The sequence below is a fragment of the Canis lupus genome, chromosome 36 (assembly GCF_048164855.1).
Source record: "Canis lupus baileyi chromosome 36, mCanLup2.hap1, whole genome shotgun sequence".
NCBI lineage: Eukaryota > Metazoa > Chordata > Mammalia > Carnivora > Canidae > Canis > Canis lupus.
This window is the reverse complement of record NC_132873.1, coordinates 5,340,496-5,359,128: the sequence shown is the minus strand read 5'-3', so window position 1 is coordinate 5,359,128 and position 18,633 is coordinate 5,340,496. Positions and strand designations below refer to the sequence as shown.

Here is an 18,633-nt window from a genome sequence, read left to right as displayed (position 1 = left end):
TCCTTCTGACTCTTCCCAGCAGCCACAGACTCTCCTTGACTCTTTTGGGGACCACAGAGATTTGGAGCTATGCTGAGGCCTGAGCCTTTTAGCCACAGCTCAGGTTAGCCTCCCCTGAACAGCCTGGATTTGGGGTCAGGAGCCCTGTATTCAAGTCCTGGCTTCATCACCAATAAAGTAGATGACCTTATCAAGGCTTATCTTTCTCAGACAGCCCAGCTCCTTTCTTCATTGATGAGATGGACAAAATATGGTAGGTATTAGGAGAACCAAATGCAACAGGGGCGTGGACTCTAGAACCTATCAAGGTGGAAAGCAGGATTCATACCCTACCCAGAATTCTGTCCCTTGTTCCCCCAATACTACCCTGGGATCCATAGATGGGAGAGGGCAGTGCAGGGGAATGAGGACCTTACTTTGACTGCCCCAGTACTTTTCCATAACACCACAAGCATTTTCAGTGGTTTCTCCTGGAATCCTCACAACCCTGTGAGACAGACAAGACAGGGATCAGTAGCCTTACTTTGCAAGTGAGGCAAGGTAGGCTTAAGGATGCTATATGACTGGGTCCCAGGTGTTCTGACTTCTGGTCTGGGGCTCTTCCCAAGGGAGCAGATGCCTGACTTTGCACAAGTGGGCCCTTGGGAATGGCTCAGGGCCATGTCTGACTGTTCTCCAATATTGCCCTACCTCCTTTGGGCTTGGGCGATGATCTGGGCCAGTCCTCCCCATTGATAGTCTCACTGGGGGCTTAAGAACACAAGCATCCCTGAATGACAGAATGGGGAGTCTCAAGGCTCTTGAAGACCCTGCATATGTGGGATTGAGAGTATCATTAGCTGGGCCAAAGAGGGAACTAGGTAGAAACTGCATTGTGCCAGGGGCTCTGGTAGCTGAGTCTGCTATGACTCAGCCCTAGCATGGCTGTAGGTTTCTGCCACCTGCCCCAGAACACAGGCTCACTGTGGCTGGTGGCTGAGGGGTGGCCTCTCCAGATCACTAATCCTCTGAAGAGAGAGGCGGGAGAGGAGGGAGAGGAAAAACAAGAGAGGGGTTCTTTGGAACAGCTGAGATGAGGGGTATGAAAGTGCTTTATCAATCCTGGAGTTCAATATCATGAAAGGATTGTTATTATCCAAAGGGTCTGGTGGCTCAACTCAGAGAAAATTTCCCCTTTAGAAGGCCCTGGGAGGCAGTGGGACTTCCCACTCATTTCTCCTCTTACAGCTTGCTTCTTTAGAAGACAGAGATTCCATAAGGCTGGAGAAAGGGTGCAGGCTTTGCTCAGTTGGATAGAGAGCCATGGTGAAGATAAAGGCTAGAAATGCCTTGGGGGTTAGGGAGAAACCCAAATGAGTGCTGCACAGAGTTAAGGAGGTCCTGCTGTGTATGGTAGTACCTGGCCCAGGTGGTTGAAATTCAGCTATGAGCCCCTTTCTAGGACTGTGTGAACTCAAACCAGAGGATGGCAAATGCTCCATGTGTACTGTGGTACACCACTGATGGCCTTTACCAAGGAGAAGTGTGGAACTGGTTGTATTTAACAGGATCCCCAAGGTCCTTATCAGCAGTTTTCTCAGCTCTATTAGGGTCTAGCCACATACATACTAAGGCAGTTTATGCTCCAGTCAAGAATCTGAAAGCCTGGGGGGAGGGCTTGTGGCAGGGAAGGATTAGGATGAAGATCACAGAGCAAAACACCAAGAAAGAGACAAGAGGGACAGCCAGGTTCAGGAGCCTTTATTGAGGGTCCTCAGGGGAGGTGTCAAGCTGTGGAGTTTAATGCTGGACTCTTCGAATGGACTGCAGCAGTCCAGTGTGGGCCTGGGTGCCAAATTCGCTGTAGGTACGGAACTCCCCGCTGTGCCGGTCCCGCTCCAATACATACTGGTAGCCCCGGTAGCCTGGGTACTGGTAGGCCACCCACCTAGGCCAGTGAGAGCACAAGAGTGGTAAGCAGCTCTGCCCCCACTCCCACCAATGTCTCCCATTAGTAGCCTTCCTTTCTCAGCCTCAGCTCCAAAACTATTGCTTCAATTTTCCCTACATGGATCTCTCCCTGCCGGGTCCTCCCCTTGTTCCCTATTCCCACCCTCCATTGCCTCCTCATCCATCTTTTAAAACATCCCTTCCTTGGGATGGCTCAGAGGTTGAGCATCTGCCTTTGGCTCAGGGCCTGAGCAGGCTCCCTACGGGGAGCCTGCTTCTCCTTCTGCCTGTGTCTCTGCCTCTCTCTCTGTGTCTCTCATGAATGAATAAATAAAAAATCTTTTTAAAAAATCCCTTCTTCTATCCCCACATTGGCTCCCTGACTCTTACTCTATTACCTGCCTCCCCACAGTCTGTCTCCATCATCTCACTTCCCCCTGCCTTCCAGCCCCCAACATCCCTTTACCCTATCTCTTAGCACCCCATCACCTTTCCCAACCCCCTTCCCTGGTGCCCATTGCCTCCCTTCTTTTCTTATCTCCTTTGTTTCAGTCCCAGGACTCACGCTCCAGAGCTGACTTTGAGAGAACCCACATCCTTGCTGGCCCAGCCCATGGAAGGCAGAGATGGGTAGTCATCGCTGAGTTCAAACTTGCTGCCCTGGAAGTTCTCCCCCTCAAACAGTGTCACACGGCTGTCACTGTGATTCTGAGGCACAGGAAGGTGGGGGTGGACAGGTCAGGCCCTCCAAAGAGGTATTAGTGAGTACATTCTCAGCCCCACTTTTCCCACCTTGCCTCCCAGCACAGCTGTGCAGACACTCTGGCTTCACAGACATTCTCAGAGATCACTCCGTCAGGTCCATAGCAGTCTGGGAAGCTGGGGTACTTAGAAGTTCCCAGCCTAGTCCCTTCTATGGCTTTGGGTTGAGGTGGTGAGACTGAGGGTGTCCCAGAGTCCCTTCTAGGTCAGGGCTAGAGGGCATATTGTAATATGGACATATTTCAGGAGGAAAATCAGAGATCCTGAGAGAAATTTAGCCCATTAACCAAGAAACAGTTTTCCTAAAGGCCTCGTTGACTATTCAATCCCCTGCCCAGCACCTTGGATACAGCCTCTCACAGCTGGGTAGGGCCCAGCTGCGGGGTGCCAGATGGCAGAGTCAGAACAGACAGGCCAGGGCATCAATGTTAGTTGGGTCTTGCCTTGCATAGTCCTAGGCCCTTCCCCTCCTGGAATGGAGAGCTAGGTTGAGTCAGCATTTGCTCTTTGCATTCGACCTCTAGCCTAGCTTCTCTATTCCAGGAGGGGAAGGGCCTAGGACTATGCAAGGCAAGTCAGTACAAGTGAGAAGTGAGATTCTCCCCTCCAGTGACTCGTTTGATTCACTACCAACCCTTACCCCACATACATACACAGAGACTGACCTCTTTTCACCAAGGATCCCTGGATTGAGTTCTAGTCTCATCTTCGTGTTAATGCTCGTGTCCCGGGACGAGACACTCTGCCCTTCTGAGCCCCATTTCCACACTTGTATATGAGGCCAACAGCAGCCACCCCAGCCCTACAGGACAGTGTGATGACAGTGGCACTCTTTCACAGGTGTGGAGGACACGAGGTGAGGAACCTGTAGGTGCTAAGCCCGGACGGGGCTTGGTGCTGTCCATGGTGCTGATTTGGGTGGGGGGGGGGGGGGAGGGTTGGCACCTGATTATAGGCCCACAGTCCGAACTTTCCGAGATTCGTTTGGTTCTGGGAAGTAATGCCATTACCGCTCATCTAGGAATTGTATTTACACATCCCCATACGGTGACTGGACAGCCTTTCTGAGGTGCCATGGTGGAGTCAGGGCCTGGAGCTGGGAGCTAGGAGGCAGAGGGGCAAGGGGAAGGCTGTGCTTACCGCGCAGAGCACTGGCCGGAAGGAGAGCAGCTGGTCACTGTGGTGGCCGCCACTGCCGCTCCAGGCGCTCCAGCGAGGATAGTCCCCCTTCTCCAGGATGAACTGCTGTCCCTGGAAGTCGGGGTACTCAAAGGCCACCCAACTGGGGAAAGATAAAGGAAGCTGGGAGGTATCTGCCCCAGCCCCACTCCTTCCTCCTCACCCCCACCCTCACTGTGTCCTAAAAGACTGAGAAAACAATCTTTTTCTCCCACCCCAGGCTCTTACCGTGACATACACAGCACATGGCAATCTGGCCCCTCTAGAAGCTAAAGACTCTAAACCACCTGCTATTTGGAGTTTGAGGGATCCAGCCTTCCTGCTTAGGCTCCCCAGGTTGGAAGGAATTCTCTGATCTTCTGAATATCACCTAACCAAGGGTTCCTACCTCAAGCACTTAGGTGCCTGCAAAGGTAAGTGTAGGAACCTCCCAACCTGCAGCAGCAACCTGTGATAGCAACAACCTCCAATAGTCAGGGGCCCTCAGCTCTCCTGAGGGCCCCAGGCTCTCAGAGACCAGGGTGAAGGGAGAGGGAGTTGGTTTCTTTTGTTATACCAAGCGCAGAGCCATCTAACTTTGCACAGAGAAAAACTCTGGGGAGGAAATTACACTGGGAATCCCTTCAGGGTTCAGGCTGGTCTCGCCGGTGCCCGCAAAGGGTCGCCTCTCGCCTTTATCCCTTTAGGATTTGTCTTGCGCACGGGAGTTCTGGGGAGGCCAAGGGGTTCCCCATGTGGGTCGGTCTCTCTCGGGCAGGGCTAAAGGTCTGGGGAACGGAGGTCCGAGAGCTGAGGTCCCAGGCTTGGAGTTTAGACCCGGGGAGCCCGGCGCCCCCAACCCAGCCCCGCCGCGCCTGGCGCATCACTCACGCTCCATTTTCCACCTTGACAGAGCGCACCCTGCGGAGGCCTCCGCGCTCGGCGATGTTCGCGCAGTCGCTCAGCAGCCGGCAGCGGCGGCCCTGGAAGTCCTCCTCGTCCCAGAGCGTGAGGCTGGCGGGCGCCGGACCCGGCGCGGGGGCGCTGCTCATGCCGCTGCGGGCGAGAAGGGCGGGACCAAAGAAAGGTTCAGCGTCGGGCCGGCCCCCTCCCGGGCCCAGGCGCCCCCAAGGCGGGTAGAGGGAGGCGAGGAGCGCGGGGCTCCACCCGGGCTGCGGGCTGCGAGCGGCTGTCCCTCGCCTCGCCCTCCCCCGTCCCGGGGAGACCCCGCCCCAGCCCCGAGTATTCACCCGGTGGGGTGAGCGCTGTGCTGTCGGAAAACCGAGAGGCTGCGCGCGGGCTGGGCGCGCGGGGCTTTATACCGGGCCTGGCCCCCTCCGCGCATTCTCTCCCGCGGGGTGGGGGCGCTGAGTCAGCGGGCAGGCCGCGGTCAGTTCTGGTGTCCCCTGGGGAGCCCAGGCCTTTCCCGCAGCCGCCAATCTGGCCCCAGCCCTCGGGGATCACAATAGAAACTGCTGAGGCCCATGTCCCGCGCCCGCCGCAGCTGAGGCTGACTCCGCTTTTTCTTTTTTGGGGGGCCTGAGCCGGGCAAGGCGTACCCGGCCTCCGAGCCAGAACGCGCCCTCCCTGGTCCAGACCCTTAGTGATGGAGGTACCAGGTCACTCTGGGGCCACTTGGCTACGATCGCGAATTCTTGAGGCTCTCGAGAAATCTTGCCAACGCCTACCCTCCACTTCTTCCTCAGGCCTAGGGCGAGGCGGCTCCCGACGCTGGCCGGGAGGGTAGACACAGCTCTCCGCCAACGGTTTTCCTCCCGCCCTCTGTCCTCTTTGCCCCGGAGCGCTGGCCGGTGGTGGCTCCTATGCTCCCGAGCTTGAGTTCCCGGACCCAGCTCGGCGCTCTCGGGAGTTTTCGTGCGCGGAGGGGCCAAGAAGGAGGCAATGACCAGGACTCTCCGCGACGCGGCGCTGAGCTCAGGAAGCGTAAACCGCCCAAGGGAGGGCTCGGATTTACGAAGCGCTTAGAAATAATAGTAATTAAGGGAGTGGCTCACTGTGGTAGGTAGAATGGTTCAACCTCAGCGTTACGCTCCCAGTGGCCAGACAGAGCTCCAGGGTCTGGGGACTCTGGTGGGGACGGAAGGTCCTAGGCTCTGGCCCTCAATCCCAGGGCCCTGTGTGGCAGGGAGAAGGGGGGAGAGTGGGAGGGGGAGAGGAGGAGGAGGAAAGGATTGGGGCCTCCAAGGGAGGTCATTTCCTCCCAATTTACAGCCGAATTTCCTAACCATCATAGTTGTCAATAAGGCATAAAGACTTCTGGCAAAATTGTGAGCTTTCCTTAATGGAGGGGGTATTCATTACCGAGGGGAGAGTGAGAAGGGAACTGCTATTTTGTTGTTCCCACCAGCCCACGGCTTTCTTTATAGACTCAACAACAGTCCAGTGAGGTAGGCTTGGACATGCAGACCTGGAAACTGAGGCACCAGGGGGGCACAGGGCCTCCTCCACATTCACACAGCCAGGGTCAAAGCAAGATTAGAACTTAAACCCTTTGACTGCGAAGCCAGTGCTCTTACCACTCCACATCCTCTGACTAAAAGTTAGGCTTGTAGAGGCCAGATGCTGCGGCCTCAGCTCCTGGCAACCTGCCATGCTGACCGGCCGTCCTTTCTGGCCGGTCAAGCTCATTCCCACCTTGGAGCCTCCCCTTACCTGGATGGAGTGTTTTAGTCTCAAGGTCTTGGGAAGCTGGCTCCTTTGTTACCTCCTGGGTGATGCTCTTCCTGGCATTTACTGTTCATCGCATCACCCTGTTTTCTTTATAGTGTCTATCACTCTGTAAAGTTTCTTCATCTTTTGCTCAAGAGTGTTTGTGGGTGCACTGAGTATCTCTTGCTAGAGTGTAAGCTCCATTTAAGGGGGGCAGGGGCCGTGTTGGTCCTGTTCTTTGTTATCCTCAAACCCAGCACAGTACTGGGCACACAGTAGGTGCTCAATAAAACCTGAGTGAGGGAACAGGTGGTCAGGCTGCGTCAAATGTCCAGGGGGAAGGGGTGTAGAGGAAATTCCCCAGTGAGAGAGCAAGGGCAATGCTTTGCCCACTCTTCCAAGCCCCCGCCCACCCTCTGGCCCCATAATTCTGGACTGCTGAGAACAGGTGTTGGGAGACACTGGAGCCTCCCTTAGGTCTCTGTTTTCACTCGTGAGGAACTGCTATTGAAGATCCTAAGGTGTGTGAAGGTGAATGCCAAGAGTAAAGTGCCCTAAAACACGAGGAGTAAAGTCCATGTTAGGAAGGTTTGAGTCACAGCAAGGACGACCAGAGCCGGGCTTGAGTGGAGATGGGGTCAGAGCAAGCCCAGTGCCCTGATTCCCTACCAGAGGGGGCGTTTGGAGAAACACAAATAGGGTATAATTTCCCCCAAAAATCTATAAGGGAAAAATACAAACTATCGAGGGGGGCCAGAGTTCTGGGTTCTTCGTGTCCTGGTCCTTGGACTTGGGCTCCCGAGGGGGGTCGTCGGACGCGGCGGGAGGGGAGAACCGAATCTCTCTTTCCCTCCTCCCTCCCTCCCTCCCTCCTCCTCCGTCTCTATCGGGCAATTCTAGATTCGGCCGCCAGGGGGCGCGGGCGGGCCGCGCTGGAAGGGAAGCCCGCGAGGTGAGGTGGGTGGGGTGGGGTGGGGTGGGGTGGGTGGGGTGGCAGGGAGAGTTGGTGCGAGCCTGAGGTCCGGGCCGCGACGCGCGCGGGGGCGAGTGCGTCAGGCTGTGCGTCTGCGCTGCTCCGTGACGCGGGCGCCAGGTGTTCGCCCCGAGGGTGCTCGGGTGCCTGCGGGAGGCTGGACGTTGCCCTGGGGTCTGGGCTGCGCCCAGGTGGGCAGTTTCCGATCCAGCTGTTGGCCAGACGACCATATGCTGCAGGAGGGGTGTGTGTGTGTGTGTGTGTGGTCGGGGACACAGTGGGGAGGCGATAAGAGCTGAGATGCCAATTCGAATGAAGAGTCCGTCTGGGATTTGGGGTGGAGACACTTCGTGGGAGAAAGGGTACGTTTCTAGTCCTAAATTCCGGTCTGGGCTCTGCTCTCAGAAGCTGTGAGGCACTAGTCAGCCTCTTCCCCCCTGGGTACCTCGGTTTCCCCATCAGAAACACGGTTAGAGGGCCCAGCGCTCCCCCTCCCCCGCTCCACCCCGTTCCAGATGTCTGCGAGCAGCTCTCTCAGAAATGGGCACACCCACCAAGAGGCCAGGAGCCAGCTGCCTTGACCTCCCTCGGGGTCCTCGCCTCCCCCAGACCTTGCCCTGGCTCTGGGCCTCAAAGTCCTAGAGAAAGGGAAGGAGGACCCACTGACAGAGAAGGGGCTGTCAGGCAGCCCTGCCGGGTGTGCTAGAATGGGACTCTGGGGTCCTTGTCCCTATTTTGTGCTATGGACCCTCTCCCGGCCTCCTTTCTCCACCAGGCTGATCCAGCGCCAGTCCCCCAGCTGACACACCCCCCCCCCCGCCCGCGTCGCCTCCTAGCCCCCTTCCTCACCTCAGCAGCTGGTCCTGTTTGTTTTCCCAGATCAGTTGTGCTTAGAGCTTCCTGAAGGATGGAGGCACAGGTGGCTTTGTTTGCCAGCTCAGCACCCTCACTCCCACCTCCTCCCCATCCACAGCCTCAGCCTTTGGGTGTGGAAGGGGGAAGTTAGGCCAAAAAAAAAAAAGTGTCCCCAGATCTACACCTCCAAGAGACCTCAAGCTCTCATAGGGATCTCATCGTCCTCAAAGAACTCCCCATCCCCACCCTCTCCAGCCCTTCATCTCCTATGGGGACTTCCGGTCCCATAGAGAAATCTCTAGGACTGCCCTTCCCATGATTCTACCAAAGCCCGAAACCCACCAGGTACCTTCAGATCCCACAGAGAAACCCTCAGACTCAGTCCTGTGTCCTCAGAACCCGAGACCCTCAGATCCCACTCAGGGCCCTTTCCTGTACAGGGCACACAGATCTGATGAAGATCCCTCAACCTGATCCTGGGCTCCCACCCAGGTCTCTATCCCATATAAAGGGGATATTTGAGAATCCCCAGAGACCTCTCCCTCAAGTAGAGCCCCATCCCCGAGCAGCCCGACTTCCCAGTACTGCTGGGCAGCTTAGAAGCGCCCAGTGGCCCATGTCCTTTCCTCAAGCTGGCCGGCTCCCACCTCTTACCCCTCATTTCACTGGGAAATCAGCCAGGGCTTTGGTGACTGAAGATGCAAATTCTGTGAATGGTGCCCTCCCTCCCCCTGGTCGGGTCACCAGCCTCTCCTTTACAGCCTCACTACCCCCGCTGCCCCCCCCCCCCCCCAGGTTCAGAGCCAGGAACGGGCAGATGAGCACCTTCCCTGGGGCTGTGAGGTCTGGTCTCCTGGGAGACAGATAACTGAGAGATCAGCTCAGTTCAGGCAGGGTCCGACAGCTGGCCCCAAAGAGGGGGGTCTTGGGGGGGATGCGGGAGCCCCACTCACACACCCGTTGTCCTCTCCTGCCAGCAGCAGAGCCCCTCTTCTCTGCCTCTCAGTGGGGACGTGGAGCTGGCTCCCATCCAGGGAGATGGGAGGCAGCTTCCACCGCCACACGCTCACCAGACACAAAGCCAGGGGGCTCACGCAGGGCAGCAGGGAGAGGGCGGGCACACGCATGCCTTGGGGCTACAGGCACAGCAGATCCCACACGCGGATCCCACACACCGCACGTGAGCACTCTCCTAGGGTTCAATAGGCCCCCAAAGCCACACTCATTTATGGGCAAACGCTTGTTCACTCACTTATTCCTCCAATAATTTAATAAAATGTGCCATGTGCCCCCCTGTGCTGGGTGTTGGGGGGTCACACACGGGTATTCCCTTGTGACTTACACTTGCACATATCCCATTCCACGGCCAGTGTCCAAGAGGAGAGAAGGTCGTCTCAGTCACCGGCCCATGAGCATACAGACACTGGAGGGTTAAGAGTGCTCGGGAATCTTGCACCACTGCCTGGGTTCAAATCCAAGCTCCACTGCTTCTAAGTTGCATTCTACTCCTCAGTTTTTCCCGCTGGAAAATGGGAACAATAGTCTTAAAAACTGCTGTGAAGATTCGAGAGCATGTAAAACAGAACTGGCCTGCCGAACGTGCCCAATAAATGTTAGCCCTTAGTTGTCACGGTGGTTGCGGTCACGAATGGCTTTGCTGCAAGGCTTCCCCCCTGCTCCCCGCACCCCCAGGCCTGGCTGGAATGGAGGCTGGAGTCAGGGCAGCAAGCCTAGCTCTGGGAGCTGCATCTCCCTTCCCACATTGGCCTTGTGCAAGCCAGCCTAGCACTCTGGATGGGGAGCCTTCCTGCCTCACCCCATTCAAGCCACTCTGCTCAGGATCTCAGTTTGGGAGGCTTGGGAGGGTCAGAGGGGTCGTATCTCAATTTCCTTTCCTCTGCTCTTCTGGAACAAGCACTTGGGAGCGGAACTGGAGGCTCTTTGGGTTCCCTATGTGCCCTGGGGCAGGTCAGTCCCCCTCTCTTGAGGGCCCAATTTTGTAGTACGGGCTGATTTTGGAGAGGCCTCCCAAGCCTGACTGCTGTGCTCCTGTGGTGCCTCAGGAAGCTTCCCTGCCCTCCCCACCCAGCCTCTGCACCCACCCCCCCCCCCCCAGCCAGAGTGAGGGGGTGAGTTGCCAAGGTCGCCATGGGGACTAATCTCTGAGAAGGTCAGTGAGGCTCTGGTTCTGCCTTGGCCGGATGGGGATTAGCACCTGGTTATGAGCCCCCCCACCCCAGTGCCTCCACTCCCGGTCCCCTCCCGGGTCCCCTGACTCTCAAATGGACCCTGGGCAGAGGTTCCACGGCTGGGCCACAACCGGCAGGTGGGTAGCGGGTAGGTCAGCTGCCAAAGCTGTCTGTCTCTACAGCTGTGGCCAAGAGAGAAAAGGGCAGAGATGGGGTCAGATGGTGCCCCTCGTGGCTCAGTGTCCAGCAGGGCCTGAGCCTTGCCCCTCTTCGTCGTTTGCCCTTTACTGGGAGAAAGATGGGTCTCCCAAGTCAGGCCTATCAGCCCTCCCCGGCTTTGGGGCTCTGGCCGTTAGAAGCCACCTCTCTCTCCTCTCTTGGGGGTGATTTCCCCCAGGGTGGGGCTGGAGGCCCTTTTCACCCGGCGGACCCCTACCTCCCCACATGCTCTGCCTTCTACCTCTGCTTACCCTGACCTTTGACCTGGCATCTTCAAATCTCTCCATCTCTCCCAATTGTACCTCTCTTGCTCTATCAGGGTACTTCGCTCCCTCTCTGGTTTTGGTTTCTCTGGGGTTGTCTTTGTCGCTCCCTAGCCCTGGCTTTCACGGGGGCGGGGGGCGGGGGAGCTGCAGCCTCTCCAGATCCTGAAATCTCCCCTGGGTCTCACATCCTTCTAGGCCTCATCTTCTATCTTTCTGTCCTGCCTGTGTTTTCTGCTCCCTGTCTCCCCTCCCCAAGGCTCCTCTGCGCTTCCCCAGTCCCAGGGCTGCCCGCACTCCGACCGCTCAGTCCCTTATTCCGCTTCCTCCCCTACCTGTCACCTCCCCCGCCTGGGGTGCTGACAGGGATGACAGGAAGCAGGCTCCGGCTGGGAGCTGGAAGGGGGTGGGGGGAGGGGGCCCACTCTCGAACGCCAGCTGCTGAGCACCCCCCTCCTCCCCAAGCCCCGCACCTGCAGGCCAGCCTGGCGCCTGGAGTCTCCGCCCCTGGCCGGGCAGGGAGGAGGGCCCTGGACGGGAGAGGCCCAAGCCTGAGCCTAGGCCTCAGTCAGGAAATGCGGGTCTTGGGGACGGGAGGTGGAGGTCTGGAGAAATTAGGCCCTGGAGGGAAAAGGCAGTGGTTCTCGGTTGCAAGGGCTGACCCAGCCTCCTGATGGCCTCATTCTTCCCACCCGCCCCCCCCAACACACACCAAATGATTGTGTGTGTGTGGAAGGGGGTCGCTTCAGGGGGACATCTCTTCGTTGTGCAACCCCCAGATCTGAAATCTCAGCCAGAGGTCGGGAGCTCTAACCCCCTTCCACAATCAGGGAGGAGAAGAGGAAGCCCTCAAAGACACAGGGAAGATGTGCCGGTGCCAGGCCAGGCCCCTGACAGGCAAATCTTCAGCACCAGGCAAGGAGCAGAGGACCAGGAGCCTGGTAAGGGAGGGCAGGATGGGGGCTGCACACGCCCCTGCCTGGGGGCCCATGGATGTCCCCCTCCCCAGGGCCGCTGCAGTCCACCCCCTTCCAGAACTTCCTGGAATCTGTCAGAGCCATCTCATCCCCTCCCCCTCCCTTTCTCTGCACTGAGGACTCAGCAGATCCCATAGGGCCTGCGGGTAGTTGAGCGGGGGTGACAGTGGAGGGGGGGGGCAGGTAGAAAGGACAAGCCAGCCCCTCTAGGAACATCCAGAACGGAGCTGGAAGGACTTGTGGCTCCTGACCTTTGTTCTCTCTCCCCAGGGGCTACCTCTGCCTGGGTGTGTGTGGGGGTACAATCCATGTAGCCCCATGATGCTTGCTCACTCTGAGGGGAAACTGTGGCTCCTTACCGCTGTCCAAGAGGCTTCCCTCCACTTACGATCTACAACGGGCCCCTCTGTCTGCGGCAAGACTGGCACCACCACCAATTTTGAGGAGGAGGAATGGAGGACACCCGGAGTCAGAGGACAGAGGGACTCCGCTAAGGGCTCGGACTGACCTACTGCTGTGTGTGGAACTCTCAGTTCTAGACTCAGCAGGCAGGAGGCCAGGGTCTAGGGCACTCTCCGCCCCCTCCCCCATGTCAGATCTTAGCACTCTGAATCACTGCAGAAGGGCACCCGGCTGTCTCAGGTGTGGGTGGTGGCTAATGACCCGTGGACTCCTGCCTAAGATGAGGGCCATTCGGACCCACCCTCACCCGACCCGCAGCTGCGTGCAACAGGAGGCCTTGGGATTATGGAGTTCCGGAAAGGTGGCGAGCTGCGGTCCCTGGGGACCCCATCTGGCAAGGGCTAGGGGACCCCATGTTTGTCCTTTTCAATCACTCAGTCTATCTCACACATGGGAAGACTGAAAGAGGGGCCAGGGAGATGGCAGGGAGTGAACCCTCAGGATGTCAGCACCAAACAGATTTGGAGGAACACACTCGATCTTCACCTGGCTCTAGCTCCTTCAACCCAGATTTTCCACACTTCACAGCTACTGCTCCAGCCCCTTGAGGGTCTCCAACTTCCCAGGGCAGGTGGCTCAGAATTATTGCTAGAAGCCCAGAAGCCAGGATTTGGGGACTGGTGAGGCCCTCGCTGGGAGGCCAGACCAACCCCTCTCATTGAGCAAACAGGAAAACCCAGGAGAGGCTGGGAAATGACTTGCCCAAGGCCACAGAAGTCGCTGGGACAGAGCGGGACTAGCAGCCGGGTTTCCACCTCCAGAAGGGCTCCTGTTTCGGCCACAGCCCCTTATGCGACCCGGTGGAGCCTGCTCAGCCGGCCCACATTACCCGGAATCAAGCCGGGCACCCTGGCGTTGCGGGCGGGACGAGGCAGGGCGGGCGGGGCCGGATGGGAGCCGGATCTCCCCTGGGAGCGGCGCGCGGCCTCTCCGACCCGTCTGGCGGCGGCGGCGGCGGCGGCGGCAGGTGCCTGCGTGGCGGTCGGGCCCGGCCCCCGGGCGGGTGCTGAGAGGCCACCCCTGCCTCACGCGAGCCGAACGAACAAAACGCTCAGGTCCGGTTTGTGCGAGGGGCTCGTCGCGGGGCGGGAGCGGAGGGCCCGGGGCCTGGCTGGCGCCCTCGGCGAGCTCCTGGTCCTGGTCTTCTGCGAGCGCAGTGGCCCCCAGCGCGCCGCTAGCCGCCGCCCTCACCTGCGCGCATCTGCGGCTGACACGTCGCCGGCCGAGGAGGCCACCCAGGTGCGCACCCGGCCCGCCCCTCCCTTCCTCCCTCCTGGTCACCCTTCACCTGGCCCGGCCCTGCTTGGCTTGGTCCCCAGCCCACTCCCCCGAGCTTGTGCGGGAGCCCGGGCTCAGCACGCTTTTATACCGCCTGCTCAGTCCCCGCCCCTAGACACACACACACGCACACGCACACACACACTCACACCTGTCCCGGGCGCCCGTTTGCTCGGAGCAAATATTGACTCAGAGGAGGCGGAGCGCCCCCACCCCCTCTCCGCCCCCGCCTGGGCTCTGGGGCTGGAGCTTTTCCGAGGCCTTGGCCGCGGGGGTGGAGGGGGGGTGTCGGGGACCTGGGCGCCTCTGGAACAACACCAGATGTCACTTTTCCACCCACCTGCCTGGGGGGTGGGGGGGAGGAGCAGAGGACAGAGGCTGCCGGGAGGAGGTTAGGGGGGAGAGAGAGGTGGGTCTCCTAGGGAAGGTGGGACATCACTTGCGCTGGGGATTCAGATTGACGATGGGGGTCGCTTAGTAGGGCCTGTGGCCCGCTGTCTAGCTGTGACCTCCACCCACGTCCCAGCGTCTAGCCCTTAGCCCTCCACGACGTGCCCCGGTTTTCCTCCCTGCTCAACCTCTTAGCACAGTCCCGGGAGCCCGACGGATGCTGAGAAAAGGCTGGTGATGGAGGGACCGAGCCTCGGAGCAGGCGCGACGGGGAAAGGGGAGGGGTAGTCACCTCGCCCTGCAGCCACCTGCTGCGCCGATTAGGCCCGGCGCTCAGTTCCCGTCGGCCGGGCTGCGCTGGGGCAAAGGCCGCTTAGGCCCCGCCCGAAGCGCCCTCCACTGGCCGAACCAGGTCGGCGCCCGGAGTGAGCGGCAGGAGCCCAGGCCCCGGGGCCGCGTGGAGGGGAGAGACGCACCCTCCCAGCACCCAAGTCTGCAACGAGTCGCTGCAGTTCGCCTCGGCCGCTCCCACCATCTGTCCCTCCCAGAGCGCGCGCAAGAATTCCTCCTGCGTCGGGGAAACAAAGTCAAGGCAGATACAGAAGGCCGGATGCTTTACTGGCGGGGCGGCGGGGAGGGGGCCCTTAGGGCAGCAAGTCGGAGGGGTTGGGCTCTGGCGTCCTCAAAGAGTCGCAGGGGGCGGCACCGCCGGGCGGGGCACCTCTGCTTGCTGCAGCCCGAGGGGCGCCACGGGCAGCAAGTCGGGAGTCTCAACCCTGGAAGACAGAAAGCCCCAGAGGGAGGTCGGGGGCAGGCCCGGGGCCAAGCCTGCCCGCCCCGCGCCCCTCGCGCCCCTGCGGCGCGGGGGGCGCCCCCACCTGGAAACGCTGAGCGGCGGCAGGGCGATGACGCGCGGCCGCGAGGTGAGCACCACCTCCCCGCGGCTCGCCTCCACCAGGATGTTCTGGATCATGTTCTCCAGCAGCGCCTCCTGCAGGTTGGCGAACGCCGGGAGCCTGCGGCGGCGGGAGGGGGCGGTGGTAGGTGGCAGCGTCGCCGTCGACGGCGCTCCGCGTTCTCCGCGGGCCTCTTGCGTGCTGTACACCGCGCGCCCTGCGCTCTGCGGGGGTTCCCGGGTCGCTCCCTGCCCTCCCAACCCTAGAAGGCATCCTTGTTCCAACTTTACAGACGCTCGTATGTGGCTGAAGGGGACCAAGTTGCCGAGCTGCCCAAGTTGTCAGCTGCTGGAACAAGCGGTGGGATCCGAACCCCGGCAAGTGTAGGCCCATCTCGGGGCCGGGTGTGGGGAGAGGCATCAGGCTGAGACGAAGGGGGTGGTGGGGCCTAAGGAATCCCCACACGGGCAGGGAGGGCCCGGGAGCAGCCCCAGGGAAAGGCCCTCCAAGAAGCGGGGGTGCAGACTACCCTCCGGAAGTGGTGTGCTAGTGAATGCTCGAAACAGCTCGGATCGCCTCCTGTGGACACTCCCCGTGAAGGCCTTAAGCCACCAGTGGGGACGTCGGTGAACGCTGAGCTGGGAAGGGCCTTGCCCAGGTGCGCCCCAGCACACCCCTGCCTCCCGGGATCCTTCCGCAGGCTGCTCACCGGCTGATGGTCTCCTTCTCGTCCTGCTCCTGCTCCTCCTTCACTATGACCTTCAGCTGCTGCTGCCACTGCCATTTCAGCGACTCCTGGGACGCGGGCTGCAGCATGGGCTCAATCCCCATCCAGGGCACCTTCTCTTCCTTCCCTTCCAGCTCCTCCTCCTCCAGCTCCCCCTTGCCTGTCTCCTCCTCTTCCATCTCCTCCTCTTCCTCCTCTTCCTCCTCTTCCTCCTCCAGCTCCTCCTCTTCCTCTTCCTCTTCGCTCTTCTCCTCCTCCTCCCCCACTTTCTTTCCCAGCCTCAGTTTGTCCTCCGCTGGCTCCTTGCCTTTGCTGGCCTCCCAGCTGCTAGAGGATGGAGACAGGACTGGTGCTAAGTGCAGGGTGTTGTTCTGGGCCACGAACCTGGCTGACTGCTCATTCCAGAACTGGGAGAAGTAAGGCATCTTCTCCACCAGGCTTTGGTCCACGGCCTCATGGAAGATCTTGTCTTCTAGCAGACCCCTGCATGGCAGGGAGGAGGAAGAGGAGGTCCCTGCTGGGAGGCCTTGCAAGGGGTCCTTGAGCCCCCCCTTTGGGACTCTGGCTTCAGTGTTCTCCAAGGGGCAGTTCCTGCCCACTCTGTCTACAAATGGGTGCTTGGACTAACAAGCCTTTAGTCAGCTGCCCTGCCCACCCCTTCTTTAGAGGCATCTCTGGGCCCCATGGGTCCTTAGAGGTAGAACCAAGAGGTCAGAGTTACACAGATAAGCAACCGGAGGCCTGGGGAGACAGTGAACTGGCTCAGACCTTATCTACTAGCCCTGGACAGGACAGACCTCAGGATCCAGACCTCAGGATCCCTCTAGCCAGCTCCATCAGAGCTGCCCCATCCTACAGGGCCTGGGGCCACCAGTGAAAGGATCTTGTAAGGAAGTTCTGTTTTTCAGGGCTGGGATTTCAGGGACCATGGGTGGACACAGAGTTGGCTGAATGAGCTGACAAGATGAGGGGGATGGTGAGGGTCCAGGGGGTCACCTGATGATGGTGGTGAGACAGTCAATCAGGAGCTGCTTTTCCTGCTTGGAGACGGCAGCCCACTTGTCTGGGGATTCTTCCTCAGAAGCCTCCAACTCCTCCCTGGGGCATTTTCTTTTTGGCAGCTCCCTGGAGCAGGCCGTGACATTCTGAGTGGCCTGAGTAAGCCACCATGTGGGAGGTTGGGAGATGGGGGTGGGTGGGTTCATGAGCAATGGTGGTGGCCATGAAGTCCTAAGAACATAGATGAGCTTGGGACAGCACCCCCACCCCCCACCTTGGCCCAAATGTAGTGCCCAAGCCTCAGAGTTGGCAACAGGACTTAGAGAGGCTCCAAGTTGGAAAAGGAAGGAAGGAGGTGGGGCAGGAGGCCTATCTGAGGTCCCCAGGGGGCAGAGACCCCTCCCTCCCTGAGAGTTCACCGGTGCAAGAAGTGGCGGGGAAAGTCAGAGAAGTTTGCTAGGAAGTAGTCAGTGGCATGAGCACGGGCCGTGAGGCCCAAGTACAGCATGTCTGGCGAGGGCAACTGGGGACAGAACCAGTTTATCTTCTTTGGGATCTTAAGGTTCCAGCTGGCAGGCCGGTTGAGAGGCTGCTGATTCCTGATGGGGGGCAGCGTCTTTGGAAAGGAGGAGAGGTGGATGACAGGGGTTTGGGGACATCACTCCCTTACCGATGGGTCCCTAGCCCCAACCAGGCCTTTTGGGCCAAATGCAAGTGTGATCCCACCCCACTTCCATCCCTCCCTTCCAGGAGGCTGGGCCAGCAGTTGGAGGTATCTCTGGAAGCAAGCAAGGACCTTTCCATTTATCCCAAGGAGATGGGGCTTATAAGCTCACCTTGTACTTCCTCATAGGTGCACAGGCTCCACAGCATCCTGCTTCCTGTGGAAGCAAGGAGACCCATGCTTGGGATACGAGAAGCCTAGAGGGACTCCCCTCTTCCTACCTTTCCTGTCCGGAAGCCCATGCCGGGACCTGCTGCCCTCTTGCTCTCACCCAACTCCCAGCCACACCCCCTTCCAGGACCTTCCTTAGGGAAGTGCTGCCTGCAGACTGCAAGGAAAATCAGATCACTCAACCGAAGGAAAGGAAAGGAGATTCCACCAAATATACGCAGGCTGTACCAAGGGTGCTTGTCCTTGTGCCTCGGAGCTTTGCAGCTTGGTGTGATAAGGAAATGCTCTCCTTCATTAAGATTTCATTCAGAAATCCCTTCTCCCACACCCTGCAGACATGATTTGCATTCATAGTTGGGCCACAGCTTTAGAGGGAAGCAGTGTCTCCTCCCTGGGGGTTGAGTGTGGTGAGTGCAGAGGTGATCAAGGTGCAAGAAGACCAGCATAGGGAGGCTGGGAAATGAGAAGGGACTGAAGAGGCTGTTTTGTCTCATGTTTATTCTCTGTCTTCCCTACAAATACTAGTAGTCGTTTAGTGCATCCACTGGATGCCAGGCACTGTTGCAGGCTCTTTGCATGCTTTAACTCATCCAATCCTCACCACAATGCTGTGAAGCAGGCATTATTTTACTTGCATTCAAAATATTTTTGAACTTTCATTTTTAATCCTCTTCATATGGGCAATTTCAAATGTACAGGAAGGTAGAGAGAATGTACAGAGTCCTCCATTACCCACCACATTACCCACCCATCAGCAGCTCATGGCCAATCTTGTCTCATTTGTGTCCCACTTCTGGGTTCTCTCTCTCTTTTCAAGATTTATTTATGTATTTGAGAGAGTGTGCGCATACACTCGTGTGAGCAGGGAGGGGAGGGGCCGAGGGAGAAGGAGAGAATGAGTCTCAAGCAGACTTCCTGCTGAGGGTGGAGTTCAACCTCGATCCCATAACCCTGAGATCATGACCTGAGCTGAAATCAAGAGTTGGACGCT

General features: G+C 58.8%; 2 protein-coding genes across 5 annotated transcripts in view; both read right to left on the bottom strand.

Annotated features, from left to right (window-relative positions):
• Positions 1-1,725: 1,725 nt before the first annotated feature.
• On the bottom strand, positions 1,726-13,385 carry CRYBA2 (crystallin beta A2). 4 transcript variants are annotated; one of them, XM_072812604.1, is made up of 7 exons: positions 11,492-13,385; positions 9,690-9,869; positions 8,342-8,392; positions 4,741-4,905; positions 3,832-3,973; positions 2,495-2,637; positions 1,726-1,927 (listed from the first exon to the last, which is right to left on the bottom strand). In XM_072812604.1, exons 4-7 carry the CDS (start codon positions 4,899-4,901, stop codon positions 1,780-1,782), a joined length of 594 nt encoding a protein of 197 aa, XP_072668705.1. In that variant the 5' UTR covers positions 4,902-4,905; positions 8,342-8,392; positions 9,690-9,869; positions 11,492-13,385; the 3' UTR covers positions 1,726-1,779. The 4 variants fall into 4 exon arrangements, with proteins under 4 accessions (XP_072668705.1, XP_072668704.1, XP_072668706.1 ...); XM_072812603.1 differs by lacking the exon at positions 8,342-8,392 and having other exon boundaries at positions 11,492-11,639; positions 12,944-13,385; XM_072812605.1 differs by lacking the exons at positions 8,342-8,392; positions 9,690-9,869; positions 11,492-13,385 and adding an exon at positions 5,466-7,364.
• Positions 13,386-14,722: 1,337 nt separating this feature from the next.
• Positions 14,723-18,633, bottom strand: part of CFAP65 (cilia and flagella associated protein 65) — a 32,429-nt gene continuing 28,518 nt past the window's right edge. The window contains 6 exon segments of the mRNA XM_072813550.1: positions 14,723-14,901; positions 15,004-15,141; positions 15,731-16,231; positions 16,745-16,873; positions 17,167-17,363; positions 17,584-17,628. Of these exon segments, the coding sequence (XP_072669651.1) occupies positions 14,808-14,901; positions 15,004-15,141; positions 15,731-16,231; positions 16,745-16,873; positions 17,167-17,363; positions 17,584-17,628 (1,104 nt within the window). The 3' untranslated portion in view covers positions 14,723-14,807.